Source organism: Gobio gobio (genome assembly GCF_949357685.1).
Source record: "Gobio gobio genome assembly, chromosome: 7".
NCBI classification, from domain to species: Eukaryota; Metazoa; Chordata; class Actinopteri; order Cypriniformes; family Gobionidae; genus Gobio; species Gobio gobio.
In genome coordinates this window covers 53,758,558-53,778,794 of record NC_137103.1, presented here as the reverse complement: position 1 = coordinate 53,778,794, position 20,237 = coordinate 53,758,558, and the positions used below count along the sequence as shown (strand labels likewise).

General features: G+C 36.7%; 1 protein-coding gene across 2 annotated transcripts in view; it reads left to right on the top strand.

The window, feature by feature from the left end:
* Positions 1 to 20,237, top strand: part of tanc1b (tetratricopeptide repeat, ankyrin repeat and coiled-coil containing 1b) — a 321,757-nt gene that overhangs the window by 36,108 nt on the left and 265,412 nt on the right. For both annotated transcript variants that reach the window (XM_079822412.1, XM_079822411.1), the window contains exon 2: positions 4,853 to 4,942. In XM_079822412.1, the coding sequence (XP_079678538.1) occupies positions 4,885 to 4,942 (58 nt within the window). In that variant the 5' untranslated portion in view covers positions 4,853 to 4,884. The remainder of the gene's footprint in view (positions 1 to 4,852; positions 4,943 to 20,237) is intronic.

Genomic DNA, 20,237 nt, shown 5'->3' with positions numbered 1-20,237 from the left:
CTAAAAAAACGATTCAATTCGATTCAATTTAATATCGATTATTTTGGATATGTATCAGGTATAATACATGGAAAATTTTCTCAAGGAAAACTAATTTCTGAACTAATGTTGTAAACTATGGGAGTCAGTTGATACTACAGTAGCCAACTAATATTGACGGTACAAATTAACAGATTTGTATACAAACACTTAAAACGTATGTTTTTTTATAATAATAAAGTTATAATATTAATTTTACAATTACATAATCATAATTCTACTCCAATTAGTTTTTTGAAATGTAAACATTTAAATGGTGGCTGTCATAAAATCGTGCCAGATTTATTCATACATACACGCATTAAATATTGAAGAACATTGAATATGAATATCTTATATAATGTGGTGCATATAATCAGCAAAATGCTCCCCTAGAGTAAATTTTTCTTGCTGACTAACAAGTTTATGGACACTGGATATGGTTTTTTCTGAGGTAAATGTGACGTTACATGACATTGTTTACAAGCCGTTTTACTGACGTCTTTCTGCGGTTGAAACACTGATTGAGCTATTACATGTGACATGATACGGATCTCGGTAAGTTGTCCTGTATCTTTTAACACACTTTCAGAAGCTCATTCATGTTTATTTCACGCTGTTACTGGTTTTAAGGCGGAAGAGAAGATCTGTTCATGTGCCGGTTCTTTTGAGCTGAGCTGCGGCAGAGCGATCTCGCGCAACAATGCCAAAACGGTATTTATGTTTTTGAATTTCGTAAAAAAAAATAGACGTAATTTGAAATCTTTGTTTCATATCAATAGTGTTTCATTCCATATCATGCAAATTTATTGGATGGGAGGTTCGCTTGAAAATGTTTATTTCATTCATTAACTGAAAACAGGATGACTAATCGATTCTTGGGATTTAGGAATCGATATTGTTTTGTAAAAGTGAGAATTGATTTTTTTTTTTACCCAGCCCTAAAAAATACTAGTATTTTTTTTATTTGCGTTTTATATGAATGCAATAAAAAGCTCACTATTGAGATCAAATAGTGTCTTTAAGCATTGTCTTTCTGTTATAACACTGCCCAGGGATTGAAATCGATGCTAATGATGTGTTGCGCACACCTGATGTATTTGCGTTCAGTCCACTTCCTGTTTAATTTAAACAAACGAACCGCAAGACGCACCCCGAGTGAAGTTTACAGTGCAGAAACTGTATAAATAGACGTGCTGTAATGTGTTTGACCTGCCCTGCTAATTCTGAGAGGTGTCGAAACCACAGCGCTATCACGAAGAGTGGCGCGGGAAGCCCAAGTTCAGCCGCTTAACATCAATTAGATGTGGAATGCTGGGAATCCAACAGCTTGTTTTCCGGGATAACAAGATAGCGGAGCGGAGCCGCTCTGGGCAAATATTGAAGGATTCTTTCCGTGCCGGCCCACCAGCGAACACAATGGACTATGGGAAAAATCTTGCCAAACAGGGAAATAAAATATACAAGGAGCTATTAGATTATGGGCTTTTCTATATTCTTTATTTCTCAAGGATATATGGGTCAAAGACGAAACAGGGGTTTTCAAGCATCAAAAAAATAAATGTGTAATACAGCTTTAAATTTAGTTTTTTCCTGTACATTAGAATGTGTCCTGTTTAATTTTATATTTTCTTAGCAAAAAATAATGACTATCACACATTTTTTACCATGATTTACAGAAGACACCCACTAAAATGTCATTCAGTGTAACAATATTTATGTATCAGAAAATCTTATTAGGCATATTTAAAACAGGAATCATTTGATGGCATATTAAAAGACTCTATTTAAGTATCAAAGTCCAGCCCACAAATACTAATTAATTGTAATTTTTAAATCGTTATACTTTGCCACTATCCTTCAAACCACTAGGTTTACCCATTTGCCAGCAAGAAGATTTTGTAAGGAAGTGAAAATCATTTAAAATATAATAAAATTTTGTATGATCACATTATTTTATGTATTTTAATGATTACAGGTTAGAATAAGTATATTGTTTAATTTTTTACATAAATATATCTGTTACACTGAATGAAAAAAGCATTATCCTAAATGACGAAACTTCTACTTCAGCTTATATTGCAGGCCATAAGCTGGCCATCTATATCAAAAAGTGAGCTTGACCAGTAAAGTTAATCACAATTATTCACATCTACTTATTTTTAAAAAATTCTAACAATATAAATGTTTTTTTGGCATTTCACTGAATGACGTGCGGTTTTGTAACTTAGGAGACCACACCATGAAAATGTGGAATTATCAAATATTTAAGAGCAATGAATTCACTTTTCTGCTGCACCACATGGTCTTCAGGGGGCCTTTTGATGATGTCACAGACTGTCGAATGACTATCTGTTTATTATATGATTTCAGAATGGCTTCTTGATCCTGTTACACTGAATGATCTCTTACAAACTGGATTTTCGGGACAAAAGTCCCCATGTTATTTAAATACTTAAAAAAATAAGTAAGACATAGTCCTTTTAATATAACACAGCCAACACATATTTGAAAATGCCAAGAAAACAAATATATTTTTTTACTTGTTATTTTATACATTTATTTAAAGATGTAATGGCAAAATCAAAGTCCGGACCATTACGCTGAATGACAATTTTACACTTTGGAACATTATTTCCCCTAAATGTAGACATTTTATTTTGACAAAAGCTATTTGAAATGGTAAAGTAGACAGTTTACTTGCATTTAACATGTTTTTAATGTATGTAACATTACTTTTGTAAACATAATTTGATGCGGACACCAAAATTGTGACGTCTCGTCTTTGACCCATATATATATATATATATATATATATTTTTTTTTTTCTAATTATGTGCTCTTTTGGCCCTCTTAAAACACTAGTTTATTTGATTTTGTCTATTAATAATGTGAACATACTGTAAATGCATCACACAATTCTATCAATTTTGTCTTTTTGTTCTAAACCATCAGTTTTCTACACTAACGCTTCTTAATTTGCGCACATTTTTCCAGCATTTTCACACAAATAATACAATTGCTGAGGTTCAAAGGATTATGTTCATTTCAGTGTTTTGTTTAAATTATTGTAGTTTTAAAATTGTAATAATTAATATTTTTTTTATGATAGGTTTTCCTATGTTAAGATTGAAAGTCTTTGTAAAACAGTAGCAAATGTAAACGATGAGGGCATGGTCATTTTTATGATTTTTTTAAATCGTCAATTTTATTTGTAGCACTTTTCACAAAGCGAAAGCAGAAAATCGTGATGTTAATCAGGGCTTGAAAATACCTTTTTTACGTGGTAACTTAAAAAAGTTAGGATCACCCACAAAAATGAAGGAGCACAGTTATATATATATATATATATATATATATATATATATATATATATATATATTAAAATATTTATTTTATTTTAAAACAACAACACATTTTGTAGAGAAATGAAATGGTGATGATCACACCAATCATGATTTTTAATGGCCAATTCCTTTTTTTTTTACAAGCATGTTTAAGCAAATGTATTTGTTATTTATTTGCTCTATATTCAAACTGTCTGTAAAACCTCTGTCGTCATTTGAAATTAGAAGCAACCACTGCATTTTAATCACAATCCAAACAAAGATGCTACTCACATGTAGCATGAGCAGTTGTTTTAATTTAAATTAGATTGCATAATTTCAAGACTTAGAGCAAAGAGACTTTACCTTTGTGAAATTGTTACATAAGACACATGCACAAAACGAAACCAGACGAACTGAATGAAAGTGCAAATCCACTCTCTGACAGTAGGTGGCGCTTATGGAAAAGCAGCTGCGCTTATAAAAACTGCTTTATATGGAGGGAAGAGGAAAAGAAAATGCCATCGAAACTATTCTATGTTTCCTTCAGAGATGCATATAATCCCCCAGCACGATTCAATATTGATATTTTCCTGTAATTCGAGCATCATGAACGGTGATTTCTTTGCATGTGTCTTTAGTGTGTCCCGTCTCTGGCCTGTGTTAACGTCCCATTAACAGATTTCATAATATTTCCACACAATGGACATTTCAGGAAATGATTGCAATGCACTTTGTGTGCAAGTCCGGAACAGAGATCAGCCAAAATCAAACTAAAAACCGTCCGCTTGCGATCGTGTGTTTAATGCACAAACCAGCAGTTTCCGATTTTGGTCGACCGCTGCATATATATATATCTTTATATCTATATATCTTCTCTTTTTTTCAACATGTCTGTTTTATAGTAAATTTGTACACCGTATTTATCAACAGGATTTGAAGAGTTATATCTGTTTTACTGCTTTTTATATTTGTATTGTTCTCTGTAATCTTTTTTTATTGTGTTTTTAGGTAGACAATTTTAAGATCTGTCCAGGGACAACGGATGAAAAATAGCCTTTTGGCTAACTCTGGTGCATTTACAGCAATGTCAATTAATGTACACTGTCCCTGTCAAATAAATAAATAAATAAATAAATATCTAGGAAAAAAAGGTCGCACCACATCAATTATTTGCACTCGCACAATTGCTCACAAATACATTTTGAGGTTCAATTTCAGATTTCGAGCCTTGTTAATGTTCATAATATCTCATGCCTTACACTCACATTCAACAGATTATAGCTGGCCGATAATATATTTACATTTGCAATGTAACCTCCATTAAAGAAAGTGTAAATGTGCATTTTAATCAAAAATCAATGCCCCTGGGACATTTAAAGAGCATGTAGTCAAATAAAACCTGACACGCAGTATGTATTTCTAAGGTCTCTAGGGTGGAGTGTATTTACAACTTCTGAATTTACAAACCTGCTGCTTCATGTGAGAAATCTCTCGTGTTTCCACAGCTTCATCGTGAAGGGATTCCTGGAGTCACGCCATGTTCAGGGCCGTGCTAAAGAAGAGCAGAGACAGTGGGAAAAACAAGAAGGATGCAGGTATGAAAACTGATTATGATATTTTTTAGAGTTCCCTGTGGTCATGGACAAATCAAGGAGTTTTACAGTTGTGTTGTTCAGTTGTGAACATCATGAAAATGTGGCAACTTTTCCACCTCGGAAACCACTCGTTTCCAACCCTTCTCCTCTAAATACTTGTTGCATGTTTTTGTCAATGGCCCTGTTTTGTCAAGTGGACGACGCGAAATACAGGTGTGAACCGGGTCTGAAATGTTTTGAGCTTGTCCACTTCTAGAGGTAGTGGAAAACACTAGTGATGCACCGATCATGATTTTACATGGCCGATTCCGATACCGATTGTTTTTCAAGAAAACTGGCCGATACCAATTTCCGATTTTTACAACAGAAATTTTTTTTACACAATAAAAGAATGAAAGTATACATGAACAATATGTTTATTTGGTATTTAACAGGCTAAATTGGCTTTTGGCTAATGAAAACAAGTCCGCAATCTGAAATTAACAGGAAATTTAATTGGAAATTAAAAGGCTGAAAGGTGAAATTAAAGGCAAGAACTGCATATTCTGCAATCCGAACAAAGATGTTACTTAAATCAGCATTTGTTTTTGAATTCAGTGTAAAGAAAAAAGTCTTTACCAGTGAAATTAAATAAAACCAAAGTATATAATTGTTCCAAAATGTTAAATCAAATAATGTTTAGTGCAACGAAAAAAAACTAAGATGCTACAGCAGGTGCTTTTTAAATCAAATTAAGTCAATGTAATTTTAAGGTAAAATAAAAGGTAACACTTTAGAATAATGGTCATTAGTTAACATTAGTTAATGTATTAACTAACATGAACTAACCATGAGCAGTACTTTTGTTAATCTTTGTTAACGTTAGTTAATATAAATTGTTCATGTTAGTTCACAGTGCATTAACTAATGTTAACAAGATTTTAATAATGCATTAGTAAATGTTTAAATTAACATTAACAAATATTAATAAACGCTTTATAAGTTCAGTTCATTATTAGTTAATGTTAACTAATGTAGTTAACTAATATTAACTAATGACCATTATCCTAAAGTGTTACCATATAAAAATGATCATCCTATAGGCTACAGAACTGATAGTATTTCATTTCTAAAGTGCATGCATGTTCTTCTTTAGGCTACAAAAATAAGTATTTCGGCTTTTTCACAAGTTAGTCTGTTTCGTTCTCATCCGATCCAACACGTGAGAAGCTGAGCTGAACAAACGCCTCACTATCTACGATTGTGCAGGACGGAGAGGTAAACTTGCGCAGGAAAGCGGCTCTTCATTCCCTTCTGCGGATCTCGTCTCTTCCCTCAGTTCTCCAGTTTCCGTTTGTAACACACAAGTGACATGTTCGCGAATGATTGCAATATAGGCGTATGTGCACGCGGGCGCACTTCCGGATAAATCGGCAGAAAAATGCAAAGAAAACCGTTCCGTTTTTTGGCCGGTCAACCGGTGCATCCCTAGAAAACACATTTGACCGGATTGCTTTCGTAGTGTAAACGTTCATGTGGTCAAATGCGTTCGAACAGCCTCTAAAAGACGCCCCACTCTCCACATATTGACCTAACGCATGGAAGAGCATTTAAACTTTGTCGGCTAGAGACCCAAGTTTGGTTTGAAGATGAGCACAATGTTCTCTGACCATTCCTGATTTCTAACACACACTCACAGCGTTCGCCTGGTCTTGCGTCTGTCAGAGCAGAAACGAAAGCTGCTACTTTTAATTTTTCCATCGTCTCCGGGCGTGTTCATTTGTAAATTGCATGCGCTTACTTTGTCCATTATATTGAAAGATCTGAAAAAGACCACACATTTACCTGCCCATAGACCCTCCCCATGAAGAAATCAGGACAGAAGTGGCTGAAAGTGGACAAAACAGACGGTATTAAAACACCAGGGCCCTCATTTATCAACAGTGCGTAGAAAAGGTTCTATATTTTGTCCTACGAAGTTTATTTAGAATGTGCCCAAGTACAATAAAATCCCTATTTATCACTTTATTACTATCCTATTACTTCCCTTTAAAAATCACCTGATTGTGTATTTTCCTCACCACAATAATGACAGAGAGCAAAGAAGAGGAACTTCAAAAAACACAGAAAGAGTCGCGCAATGACGTTTAACAACAACAAATGGACAGAATTATGTTAACAGAATAAAACCCATTTCTTTTTAAATCATTAAATACGTTGGTTGATGGTACTTTTATGGCGATGTGGCTCCAATTATGTTTGGGAATCTGGCGACAGCATGAAAGCCACACTTTATTTCTGCTTGTTGAGGATTTCGGTAAGGGAACTGGATGTAGGTTGGGGCCAAGGAAATAATTGCGTCCAACATTTGTCACAGCTGTCTTTTATAGGGTTTGACACCAATTACGCATCGTGTTCAAAACTACAAAAATGATACAGTGAGTGTTTTATAATTAACAGAAACAGGACATATGTGGATTGCTTAATGCAGGGGTTTTCAAACTTTATGATGCCAAGGACCCCCAAATATGATGAACCTTTATGAGGGACCCCCTTCCTAAAATCCATCTATCTTTATGTACGAAAAAAACATTTAGATAAATAGTAAGTGTGACATTATAAATACAAAATATTGTTTCCCAACTTAAATTGGCTATTAATGTTGGATGTATAAACCCGAAGAAGAACATTTTCAATTCAAAATTATTTGTATAAGCACCTTTCGCAATAAATGTCTAACAAGCCCAGTGAGCGAGATAAAAGGGGACTATAGAAAAACTCTCTGGAAAGATACAAAGCAAACATAAGCTATACAATTGACCTATCGGTAAGCCCCGCCCCCCTTAGTTACTGTTGCTAACTCGGACAAACAAACGGAGTTGCTGTATCTTACAATAACAGCTGTCAGTGTGAAAACCTTATCCCAAGATGTTTTTGGACACAGAATGTAGCGTAAACCCCGTCCGAATGATGGCCAAACTTTACTGATGGTTTATCAAGTTTATTATGTCCTTTTTCACTCCAAAAAATCATCGTAAGAGCTGAACAAACAAAGCATAAGAAGTGTGCATTAACGTCTCATTCACAAACTATCTCTCTCCGTTGCATTACCGTTAACATACACAGCAAATTACACAAAAACACTCACAGTAGACAAACATATACACAGACCGTATGCCTTTTCGAGGGTGCAGTTAATAACTAGTAAACTTTTTAACTGCAAAACAACTCCGATAAACTGCGTGCGAGCTCTTCCTTTCACTACCCGGAGACTATAATACCCATCAAAATAAGAGTCCTCCTTAGTAGGACAGATAATGTAGACCTTAAACATATCTAAAATTAAATGAATTTACATATAACCAGTTTAATATGGAGAGGCACTGAAATGTGTTTTTGACCTACAGTGTTACATGACGGGAGAACAGTTAGTTATTTCGGTTTGTATGTTAGCAGGGTCTTTAATCGTAACTTAACGAGAGTGTGACAAACAGAAAATCCTCTCAGGATCCCTGGAGTCAGTGTTACAGTACCTCAGGCACGACATTTTAGCATTTTTGTAGCATAAACACCATCAAACCGACGAGAGCTTCGGATTTTCCAATGTTTCTCTATGGCGCTGAACCCTAAAGATGTCCGAGTTCCGGTCCCAGCGCAACTGATACTCAACTGCTATTGGCTCATCTGCATTCGAGGGGCGGGGCTTACCGATTCTGGAATGTATACGGCAAGAAAGGAGAGAAACATTTAGAAATGAAACCGTTAAAACATTCGGTAGACTTTATCCATTTTTGCTTTGTCTTTTTATTTTCAGAAATTTTCTGGGGACCCCATAGAACCTTTTGGAGGACCCCTGGCTTAATGCATACTGTGACACTCTTAAATGCTATTTATGTATATACTTATAAGTTCTTACGCACTCATTACGCACAAATCTGTGCGTACGCACCGTTGATAAATGAGGGCCCAGGTGTAAACGGGAATGTGTCTCCCTCGTCCACTTGTGATCCGATCAACCAAAACGCATCTTAATACCAGGTATAAACCGGGCCATTGCTGCTAATTTGTTGCTTCATACTAAATAAAGCCCATCAGAAGATGGTAGACTTGTAAATATGTACTAATTGAGGCGGTACATGAACAGGATTGCTTCGGGATGGCTGATGATGTCATGTGTGCGATATGCATCAGAGATCTGTCAGCGAGAACCTGATCAAAGAGTGGGATTTATTTACGGGGATTTATGATGTGGTTTCTGGTTTATGTCGCTGTTGTGGAAACAGGTGTGCAGGAGCTCTGAACGCTCCGGGAGAATTAGGAGGTGTGTGTATGTGTGTACACTTCAACTCCCTGGGATAGTGGGATGCTGCTATGGAAATATTGCAGGCGATTTGGACATTTTTCAAATATTGAGATGGAAGACCAAAACACAGTGGCTCTGATCTGAAACCTAGTTAGCTGCCTATGTAGGCATTATAGGCTTTATTGAAGATCATGTGCTGTCATGTACACATCACTGTCTGCTTTAACTAGTGATATCATTGTCTATTCATCATCTTGGCCCTTGAAAGACAGCATTACGGTTGTTTCCCTGAGATGTTGTTTTCAGTTGTAGGAACATGTTCATCATGCATGAATCATGTTTTACACACCCATTTCTTCTTGATGTCTCTGCATCGGCTGGATTGGATGTTAAAGGATTAGTTCACTTTTAAATAAACTTTTGCTGATAATTTACTCACCCCCATGTCATCCAAGATGTCCATGTCTTTCTTTCTGCAGTCGAAAAGAAAGGAAGATTTTTGATGAAAACAGTCCAGGATATTTCTCCATATAATGGACTTCAATGGGCTCCAAACGGTTCAAGGTCCAAATGACAGTTTCAGTGCAGCTTCAAAGGGGTTTAAACGACACCAGATGATGAATAAGGGTCTTATCTAGCGAAACCATCAGTTTCTGCGAGAAACCCAGCAGTATTTATGCTATTATTTTACCTCTTATCAGACGAACGTGATCATCTCTGAGCTCCGCCATAACTTCTGCTAAGTGAGGTCAAAATACGAGCCTGGCCATAGATGTATACGTAGATGCCTCATTAGCGCTTGCACGGATCAGTAGAATGAGGGATGTAAGATTGATATATCTATGATCAGGCTCGTATTTTGACCTCACTTAGCGGAAGTTATGGCGGAGCTCAGAGATTATCACGTTCGTTTGATAAGAGGTAAAATAATAGCATAAATACTGCTGGGTTTCTCACAGAAACTGATGGTTTCGCTAGATATGACCCTTATTCATCATCTGGTGTTGTTTAAAACCCTTTGAAGCTGCACTGAAACTGTCATTTGGACCTTGAACCGTTTGGAGCCCATTGACGTCCATTATATGGAGAAACATCCTGGAATGTTTTCATCTAAAAACGTAATTTCTTTTCGACTGCAGAAAGAAAGACATGGACATCTTGGATGACATGGGGGTGAGTAAATTATCAGCAAAAGTTTATCTAAAAGTGAACTAATCCTTTAAGTTTTGCTTAGGGAGGAACGAAGCACACCGCTGTGGAGAAAATGATGAACAGAATGCGGCACAAGGAACAAAAACATATTTTCTTTTATCAAATGTAGGTTTGTTCATGTTTCGTTAGGACTAGATTCTACCAAATAACAGATGAATGTGTGCTTTAATGCAGCTGCTGACGTTTGCATTTTATTCTTTTCATTTAGCTTTCAGTGTGAGGATTTAATATGACTAGTCTAGACTTGTTCTTTTATTCTTTTGTTGCTGTACGTATCCTTTTAGATTGAGAGCTCTGATTATTACGACAGACAGCCCACCTCGTCTCCCAGCCGGAAATGCTTCATGAATAAGGAATGACATGTTTTGTCAGCTCTTGATGTGGTGGATGCTGGAATCGCTTTGCTGTCATGACATTTGATGACGTCCCGGTGGGGAATTAGTGGCATATTTTTTTACATCCAGGCCGGCTGGGAAATGTGGACTGCAAACTCGAGATGAATAGCAGCACATGTTGTCGAGGCTGTTTTTTCACTTTACCGAATATCATATTGCCGTTCTGAAAGGCTTTAGAGCTCAGATTCAGTCTTGAGTTACTGATGCCTTCACACTACCTCAGAATGCTGAGTAGGGCTTGACAATGAAGATGGCCCGCGGCCAGTGTAAGAGAGGATCGGACCTGTCGACGGATCCATCACTTGTGCTGTACTTGCGCCGTCAGTAAGCAAACAGAGATGTAAACAAGCGAGAGGACATACACACAGAGTGCTTTCTGGTGATCACACAGATTGTGACCTTTTAACGTGTAATTGTGCAGTTCTATAAACAGGGCCTAAAATCAACACTCGAGTAAAAATTGGCATTGGCAAGTATATGAAACGGTGTCACTCACCAGTTTCCTGGTAACATTTTTATGAATTTTAACAATGCATGAACGCGAACGAACGTGAACGATGCTCTGGACATTTGTCAGGCCAGCGCTGCATCGTCACGAAAGATTAAGCCTTGACAATATTCAAGAATACTCGTACGGGAGCTCATTTCGTTACTCGCACGCGGTGAAAAGTTTTTTTTTGTGTGCAAACATCTGAAGCTGCGTCTCAGACAGACAAACTGAGCTCTCTTTCACATCTTCTTGCACTTGAGCGGACAAATAAACACACAAAATGATGTCAAAAGTATCCTAATAGACATAGTTGGTTATGTCTTAAAGGTGCACTATGTAACTTTTATTCAAAACAAAGGCGTAGTTTGATGACTCCAAGTTTGAGCGCAGAATCTTGGAACATGTGGTCTTCACTAGGGCTGCACGATATGAGGAAAAGCTGCGATGTGCGATAACATTGTTTAATATTGCGATGACGATATGACTTGCGATAAATATTCAAATGTGAATATAGTTATAGCCTACTGTTCCCATGTCTTAGTGCTTTAATAGGTCGTGTTCAGTGTTGGCAGTACATGTATTCAAACAGCATTTCATATTAAAGAAAAAAGAGAATGGAGAACGAAATATAACACGGCAGTGCAACTGTGCAGTGGCGCGGTGGCGGATACACACGCACGCACGCCTAGGCCAATATATTTTTAGCCTATATTATATATATAAATTCGTTATATTTTCGTTAAATATATTATTCGTTTATATTTTTTATTTTCAAAATGTAGGCTATTTAATTGAGATTGAGGTGTATATATATATATATCTCAATTAAATAGCCTACATTTTGAAAATAAAAAATATAAGGCTCAAACATGCGTGTTTATTTTAGTAGGCCTACTTCCGTCAGTGAAACAACATAGCCTACTACAGCCTGTAAAACATTTAAATAAATATCTGTAGATAATCGAAATATAAATAATATAAGTTAAATATTAGTTAAAGAAAAAAATCGTTTATATTTCCCCACAGACGTGCGTCATATGCCTTTGCGCTGAAAGGGATGACACGAGCAGGAAAGAAGCATCGTTTTCTAATATCTTCATGTTTTCTTCTGATGTTCCAAAACTGATCGGCTACTTGTAGTAAAATGTGAAGAACGAAATTATCTTCCACAGGGTCAAGAACGTAGGCTTTGTTTGATTATGCGCTGTGAGAGAAAGCGAAACTAAAAATCTCCGGCGTGTATGAAATGCGCTATACACAAAATCTCACAAAACCAAGTCTAATAGCAGCACAAACTGTGTTAAATAAAGTAAAGTTTGAAGTAAAATGTATTTGTCCTACTCTGTTTTCTACTTTACCACTGTAAATGATGCGAATATAGCCTACTCCTAAATAAATCAAACAAGGAAGAAATGTTTAATCCCCTGTCAGAGACGTAAATGAGGATTTGGGAAAATAAATAAGAGATTCCATGTCCAGTAGAATAAAATGGAGTAAGCCTATTGTTAAATTCGGGGAAAATCGTGTGACCCAGATAGCAAAACGCAAGCAAACTTAAATTTGGCTCACCACATAAAGCCTCGATCGGCATGAATCCATATGTTTCCATGGCTGTGATGTAACATTTAACTGCGAACCTATTATTTATTCTGTAAATAAAACTTTGTGCTTCAATTGTGTCATAATATTCACGTAAAACAGCTTCACATACAAAAAAAAAAAAAAGTATTTTGGCCGACCACCGCAGGTGCTTCTGCTTAGTTGACGTGCAACGGCTCTTGGGCTAGTAAATCAGCGCATAATGTTCTCCTATGCGCTGATTTACTAGAGCCGTTGGCCCTGTTTGACGTTAGCTAAATATTTTATAATATATGTTTAGTAAGCAGGATTTGATGGCCGCATTCCTACACTTATAAAATGCAATTCAATGTGGAAGTAATCCAAGTATTCATAATACGTTACTCAGATTGGCGCATGTAATAAACTGTATTCCCTTATTCATCGTGTCAGGCTGTCGGTTGCGATGTGTTCATCGCGCGAGTTCATATCGCGATGACGATGAAAATTCGATGTATCGTTCAGCCCTAGTCTTCACCTCACAGCCGGTGGGATAGGACTCGGGCAGAAATCATGGATGTGATTATGAATGTTACTGTAGTATGAAGGGGGACTTTTATTATGACACAGTCGCCGGCGCCACTTCCGCTCCTCCGCTCATGAGTGTGAGGTAACGCAGCTCTGATGATCATATAAGACACATCTGAGTGTGTGTGTGATGTGATGACGTTACTCTGTGTGTTCTCTCAGCGGCTGCTATGACACTTGTTCACACTGCAGTGAGAGTAAAGCGTTTCTGCAAAATAAAACCAGAAACCGAGGGGAACGCAGATATGATGTCATCGACAGGCCACGCCCTCACACGTCCCGGTTCCTCGGTTAAAATAGCAATTTCTCACGATTTACAAATAGTTGGAAACATTTGGGATATTGTAAGTACTCAACTGAACAAAATATATAACACTGGCCTAGTGGTTTTTGGATATTTTACTGCAAAAATGTTACATAGTGCAGCTTTAAATGAATGTAAACAGTTGAGAAAGTAAACACATGTGTATCAGTATATTAGATCCGTGCATTCGCTCTTAAAGTGACCACAGCCTAATATTCATGATTTTGTCTATGTCAATCAAACAACAAAGGACAAAAAAAATCACTCACTGCTCTTGACTGAATAACTCTTTTAACTTTGATAAGGATTAATTAATAAGGATGTTTAATTTATATAGTGAAGACTAAGCAGTGTTATATTTCACATTTGCTTACTTTATTACATTTCTGTACTTGCAAATCACTATCAGATCTGAAAAACCTGAAAAGCACAGGTTATTTCATTTGTATCTTTGTTGTATTTATTTGTGCTTTTGGTTATAATTTGGTTAAGATTAGGTTAACATGCTTTAATGTTCAAAAAACACATTGTTTTTCACGTATTGTTCATTATTGCAGCTCCTCTATTCCCGGTCTGTCTGACTGATTTCTATAAAGCCCCTCCTTCTGAAAAGCTCAGAGCGCTCTGATTGGCCATCACAATGATGATCGCTATAAACCAATTTTTCAAATATTTCATGCAAATATTTAATATTTGTGTGATGTGGACGTTTGAGGAAGCAATATCTGGATTTGGATCGATGCGTTTTAGGCATGTCTGGATCAGTTTTCACACTCTGTCAGATGGAATAAATCCCTTTGTGTGAGACTATGAGCTTTGTAACTTTGCAGATCTTATACATGCACAAACAGATTAATTACACACTAAAGGAAATGGAAAACATTAGAAAGCATCATATGACCCCTTTCATTTTTGTCTCTATTCCAGTGAAAACGCAGGCCTGACATATTTACCCTCATTCCCGAGGTTTTATCATTGTTTTACTCAGTGAATCAAGTCTCACTCACAGCGATTTTAATCAAAGCTAATAACCCAGCTGTCCCTGAAGTTTACCTCCGTTCAGATGTACATCAGAAACATACGCCCTATGAAGTATTCATAAAACCTTCTGCTAAATATCATACCTTTCGATACCAGACAGAACTGTTAGAAAGTTTCTAAGATCCAGCCAGTCCATTTTAATGATACTTTTTAGTATTTTTATATATATATTAGGGCTGGGCAAATTAACGCGTTAACGCGGGCGATTCATTTTTTCAGCTTAACGCATTAAAAATATTTAACGCAAATAACGCAGCGTCCGTTTTTATATCCATTTTTGCTTAGCTTTACATGATCATCACTCTCCTATTCATGTAAATGCTTCCAAGCGCGACAAAACACTGGAGAACGCGCTGTATGCCAATGTCCTCTGTGTGTGTGTGTGTGTGTGTGTCAAGGGACACACACACACACACACACACACACACTCGACGCATAGATAGACTCGCGTCAGTTTCCTGCTCACATCCAGTTCTCTTTTGCTCTTGAACAAACAATAAAACAGAGGATTTTTGAGTATTCTCATATTAGGAGTCTTAAATTAGTTAAATAACGTCTTAAATTAACTTAAAGAGTTGTGAGGAAATGAGATGCGCGGGACAGCCCGTGAGATCCGCGGCCGTTCTTAAAGTGACAGCAGCACTGATGATGCCTGTCATTAATGTTTATCAAAGAACAACGGGAACAGAGAAAAGTGTAGCTTTAATGATGATTCATCTATATTTAATTTATTATTTATGCAGGTAAGAAAGCTGTTTGATAACTATTACATTTCTGTATATGTATAACAGGGAAGGCCATGGATAAATATAACATTTATTATTTTGGGTTTATGTAAAGATTGTTTTAAGTTCACTTAAATTAAAAGTTGTTTTTTTAAAGCCTAATAAATGTTGAAATTGGGAGCTTTCAGTTATACTGTAATGTAACGTCATTAATGTTTCATAGAGACATCAGTGATACTGGCCTTCAGGTGCATAAAAAGATGCAATTACAACACATATTTAAAATATGCTGTCTTTAAATTGTTTATACATTAATTTGGAGAGTAACTGAAATTATTACAATATCAAAATATTAAAAACGTAAAATATTAAAAACTTGCGATTAATTACAGAAAAAAATGCGATTAATTAGTTAATTTATAGCGATACATGCAAGACCCGTTCACACCAACGGCGATAACTATAACGAGAAAGAGATCTTAAAACCGTTAGTTTTTCAGCTGATTAATGATTAAAAAACAGGCAATCAGAATCCATGTTGCTTAAAAGAGGATTTAAAGTGGCAGAAACTGCAACATACAGAACGACATTGTGTGCTGGTGTGGATGCTAATACAGTTATTATTATTATTAGAATTTGATCAATATGATGTATCATAGGCCCCATTTACACTGCATGGTTCAAGTGACACATTTTTCCGATTTTTATCCTCTCATGTGGCACAGATCGGATATGACATGAACGTGTAAGCAGGAAAAAAACGCATGAAGTTTTCTTCCTTTTCCGGGTCAGAACGTCTTGGGCCAGTGTATAGTGTAAATGCAGATATCGGATACGGGTCACTTTTAAAAGATGATGCAAGCGGGTCGGATATAGTCACCAAATCGGAATTGTGCATCAAGACCTGCAGTGTAAATGCGGCCTACCTTTTGGAGCAGCTTTTGTGTCTTCATAAGATGCCCTAAATTGCTGTCTAGTTAGGCGGCTCACTCGGTTTTGGAACAGATCTCAAACAGAGCTCTTGATTAATGTGACTCTCAGGTTTAACAGTCAGTGTCTTTGGAATATTGACTCAGTATTGTCTGCCTTGTCCTTAAACGTTACGGGCCCTTGGTGATTTGTAACCGTAATGAGTAAAGGAGAAAGCCCTGATCTTATTTAAACTACACGGTAGAGGAGCAAATGTTGGTGGTTTGGCTTGCTGCGGCTCTCCAGGGAGTTTGAAAGGGATCATGGAAACTCTTCCCTGATGCCAAAGACCACAGCCATTATCCCACACAATCTCCAATCTCAAATTCAGCCCTTCAATCTCTTTTTTTTCCCCTCCCTCTGTGACTGCTCCAAAACCCAGTGAGCTGCCTACGTGGGCCACATTTTTAGGAATCATAGGCACACTCCCAACATGAGGGCCTGTTCCTAAAGTATGCAGCTTTATTTTGCATCGCATCCTTTGGGGAAGTAGACTGTCCCATAATGCACTGGAACGAGCTCTATACATCATAAACTTCACCCTTATATCAATCGAATTCATACAAGGCAAAAACGTACTGATGAATAGTAGCTCAGTCTTATAAAGAATTATAGTCATAATTCTAGTTCTTTATAGTCTTATGAAGAATTTTAGTAATTAAAATAGACTTAATATTTGTGTGTGTGCTATATATGTTTGCTTAAAGTGTCCATAACACACACAGTTTCTGCCAGTCTCATGTAAATCTTGAGTATCTATAGAGTAGTGTTGATCCTTCATATCTCCCAAGAGTCTTTAGTTTTATCATATTTATAAAGACAGATAAACTGTACCGATTCTTTCTGAAAACAGCCGAGCTCGTGGAGGCGCACAGTGGGCGGAGCTAAAGAGTCACACACACACACACACACACACACACACACACACACACACACACACACACACACACACACACACACACACACACACACACACACACACACACACACACACACACACACACACACACACACACACACACACACACACACACACACACACACACACAATCATGGCATTATCCCTAGATAACTTTCGATTCTCTATACGTTGGTGTTGTTGTCATTTTATAATATGTACCGAATGCCAACAAAACACACACATTTGATGCAGTTTGACTCCCCGCCTGCGGTTTCCACTCATGACCGGGAACAAACACACACACTTGCAGAACTCTGGGAAAACAAACTGCATCCACTGTTCGCTTAACGCTGGGTTATCTGGGAAGCTGATCAAGGTGATCTTTCATTGTTAAATTGTCAGATTGTTGATTTCGTGGTCTTAGAAAAAAATGAGAGCGCTGCTGACGGCTCCCATAACCAATCAAAGCTCATTGATTAGTGTGCTCTTGCTCTCGCTGTGTGTGTGTGTGTGTGTGTGTGTGTGTGTGTGTGTGTGTGTGTGTGCTCGCCCGCTCATCCGGGAGAAGTGCTCAATCAAGGAATCCCGCCCTTTATGGCATCATACAGGGCCATAATAAAAAAAAAACGAATCCTATTCAAATTGTTCGAATCCTGAAGGAGCGTATTTGGCACCGAAATACTCCGTCATACGTCCAACTAATCTTTTGAAATGTTGTCCATGTTTATCATGAGAATTAACTCTTGAACAGTGTAAATAAGTCAGAATGCATGAAATAGCTTTAGACTCCTCCTTTAGAGTAATTGCATTGTTAGCACAGTCTTATTTTGGTATTATTTACATTCTATTAGTTTTTTTATATATTTTGAATTAGCTTTTTTTTATATTTTCAGTTTTCATTTTATAGTTTAATTATAGTTGAACTATTGTTGTGTTTTGTCATTTATGATTTTTTTTAAAAATATATTATGTAGGTTAATTTTAATGCTTAAACTTTTCAGTCGAGTTGCAAAGTCACTCGACTTTCAAAATTTCAGTCAAGTTTTCTATGCGCTTCATGCTTATGTAGAACGTTCCAAATCGGTCACTTATAAGCCCAGTAGGTGTGTGTGTGTGTGTGTGTGTGTGTGGACGTGTTATTTTTTCCACTCTAGCTGGTGTGAACATGATCATGCATTTTTCTTTGTGCATGCATGAGGTTGCCTTTATAAAGATCCCTTTCCACACCACATCGAAGGGCTTTCCACACACATCTGACACATGTCTGTGGTTTTGTCTTTTTCATCCTGTTTTGATATATTCCGGTAGTGGCTTTGAGTTTTAAAGGTGTTCAGACGCTTTGATCAGCTCTCTGGCTTGTAAAGGTCACATTTCCAGCCGTCGTCAGTCACTGTTCTTAATGATTTTGAGCTACTGGATGGATTACGATGTTCTTGTTAAATTTGACCCAAGGATTCCTTTGTGGTGTTTTCTGAGGCAAGCGTCCAAGTAATAGCATTGCTAGGGGCCAATGAAATCAGTTTTATTTTTCCCCCAATTATGTAACACCCCCCCCCCCCCCAATTCTGTTTTGCTTGTTTCATATTCTGTGTTTTCATAAATATTTGTAATCAAAAATGGATTTAATCAATTGAATAAATTGATAAAAATGTAATCAAATGAAAATATAACAGGTCGTTTACAACTAGGGTTGCAAAGGTTGAACATTTTTTGAAAATTTCCAGGATTTTTGGAAGATTTTGGAAAGTTTCTGGAAATTTACCAGAAATGTTCAGCCCCTTTTTTACAACACATTGCATTTTTATTATTATTATAATTTTTTTTTGGCTGCACAACAGATTAATTTACTGTATTAGTAAACATGGATGAAAATAATCTTGTGGTATTCCTTAAAAAATAATGTTTTAATGTTGTAAACTATTATTATTACTTTTAGAAGTGCAATTTACTATACAACAGCCATATACATTTCTGTCATAAACTTCAAACAACTTCAAGTCTTACTTTTTAAATTAGTCATCCATAATTTTCCAAATTCTGCGACATTCCATATTATACTGTACATTTTTATGACTGAATTCCAAATTTTTCACTTTGCAGATATAATAAGGCCCTATATTGCTCATATTTAGAGTTATTTAGAGTGTGTGTGTCGTCCTCCAGACTTGAATGATCCCTCAAATCATGTGGATTGATGGATTGAAAAAATCAAGCATGGTCAAGCATCACAATATTTATTTGATATTTGAATGTCCACTCTTAATCTTGATCTGGGACTTGAGCCCTGTCAGCTTCACAGATGTGCCTCAGTTACTGCAGTGCACCATGGGAAGGGACAGTTTTATGAGCCCATGAAGGAAACCCTCTGAGGTCTTGACTGTTCACCTGCGATGCCTCATAATCTCCAGGTTCACGTCTGAACATAACATTGACATTTAAGTTCATTACTTTGCAGTTCAGTTTCACCTGAGGCATTTTGTGGGACCACAACCAAACCTCTGCCCTTTGACCTTGTAAACGTTTGGAAGGACTTTTAGTGTGCTTTAACAAGGGCATGGTGACTTATATTCCTGATTTGACTGCATTCATGTGAGTTTGTAATGGAAATTTAGCCACAGCCAGACCAAATGGGAAAAATATTGAGATGTACTGTATATCGAATATTGCCAACAATTGGGAAAATATTAGGATAAACATTTTTAGCTATATCGCTCAGCCTTAGTTTGTCTGCAGGTTTTTTTTTGGCTTGATACATCTCTGTTGTAGAAGCTCTAATGCCCAAATCCAGCTTGTTTTAGAGTTTGCATTGAGTTGAAGTGGTTATGAACTGA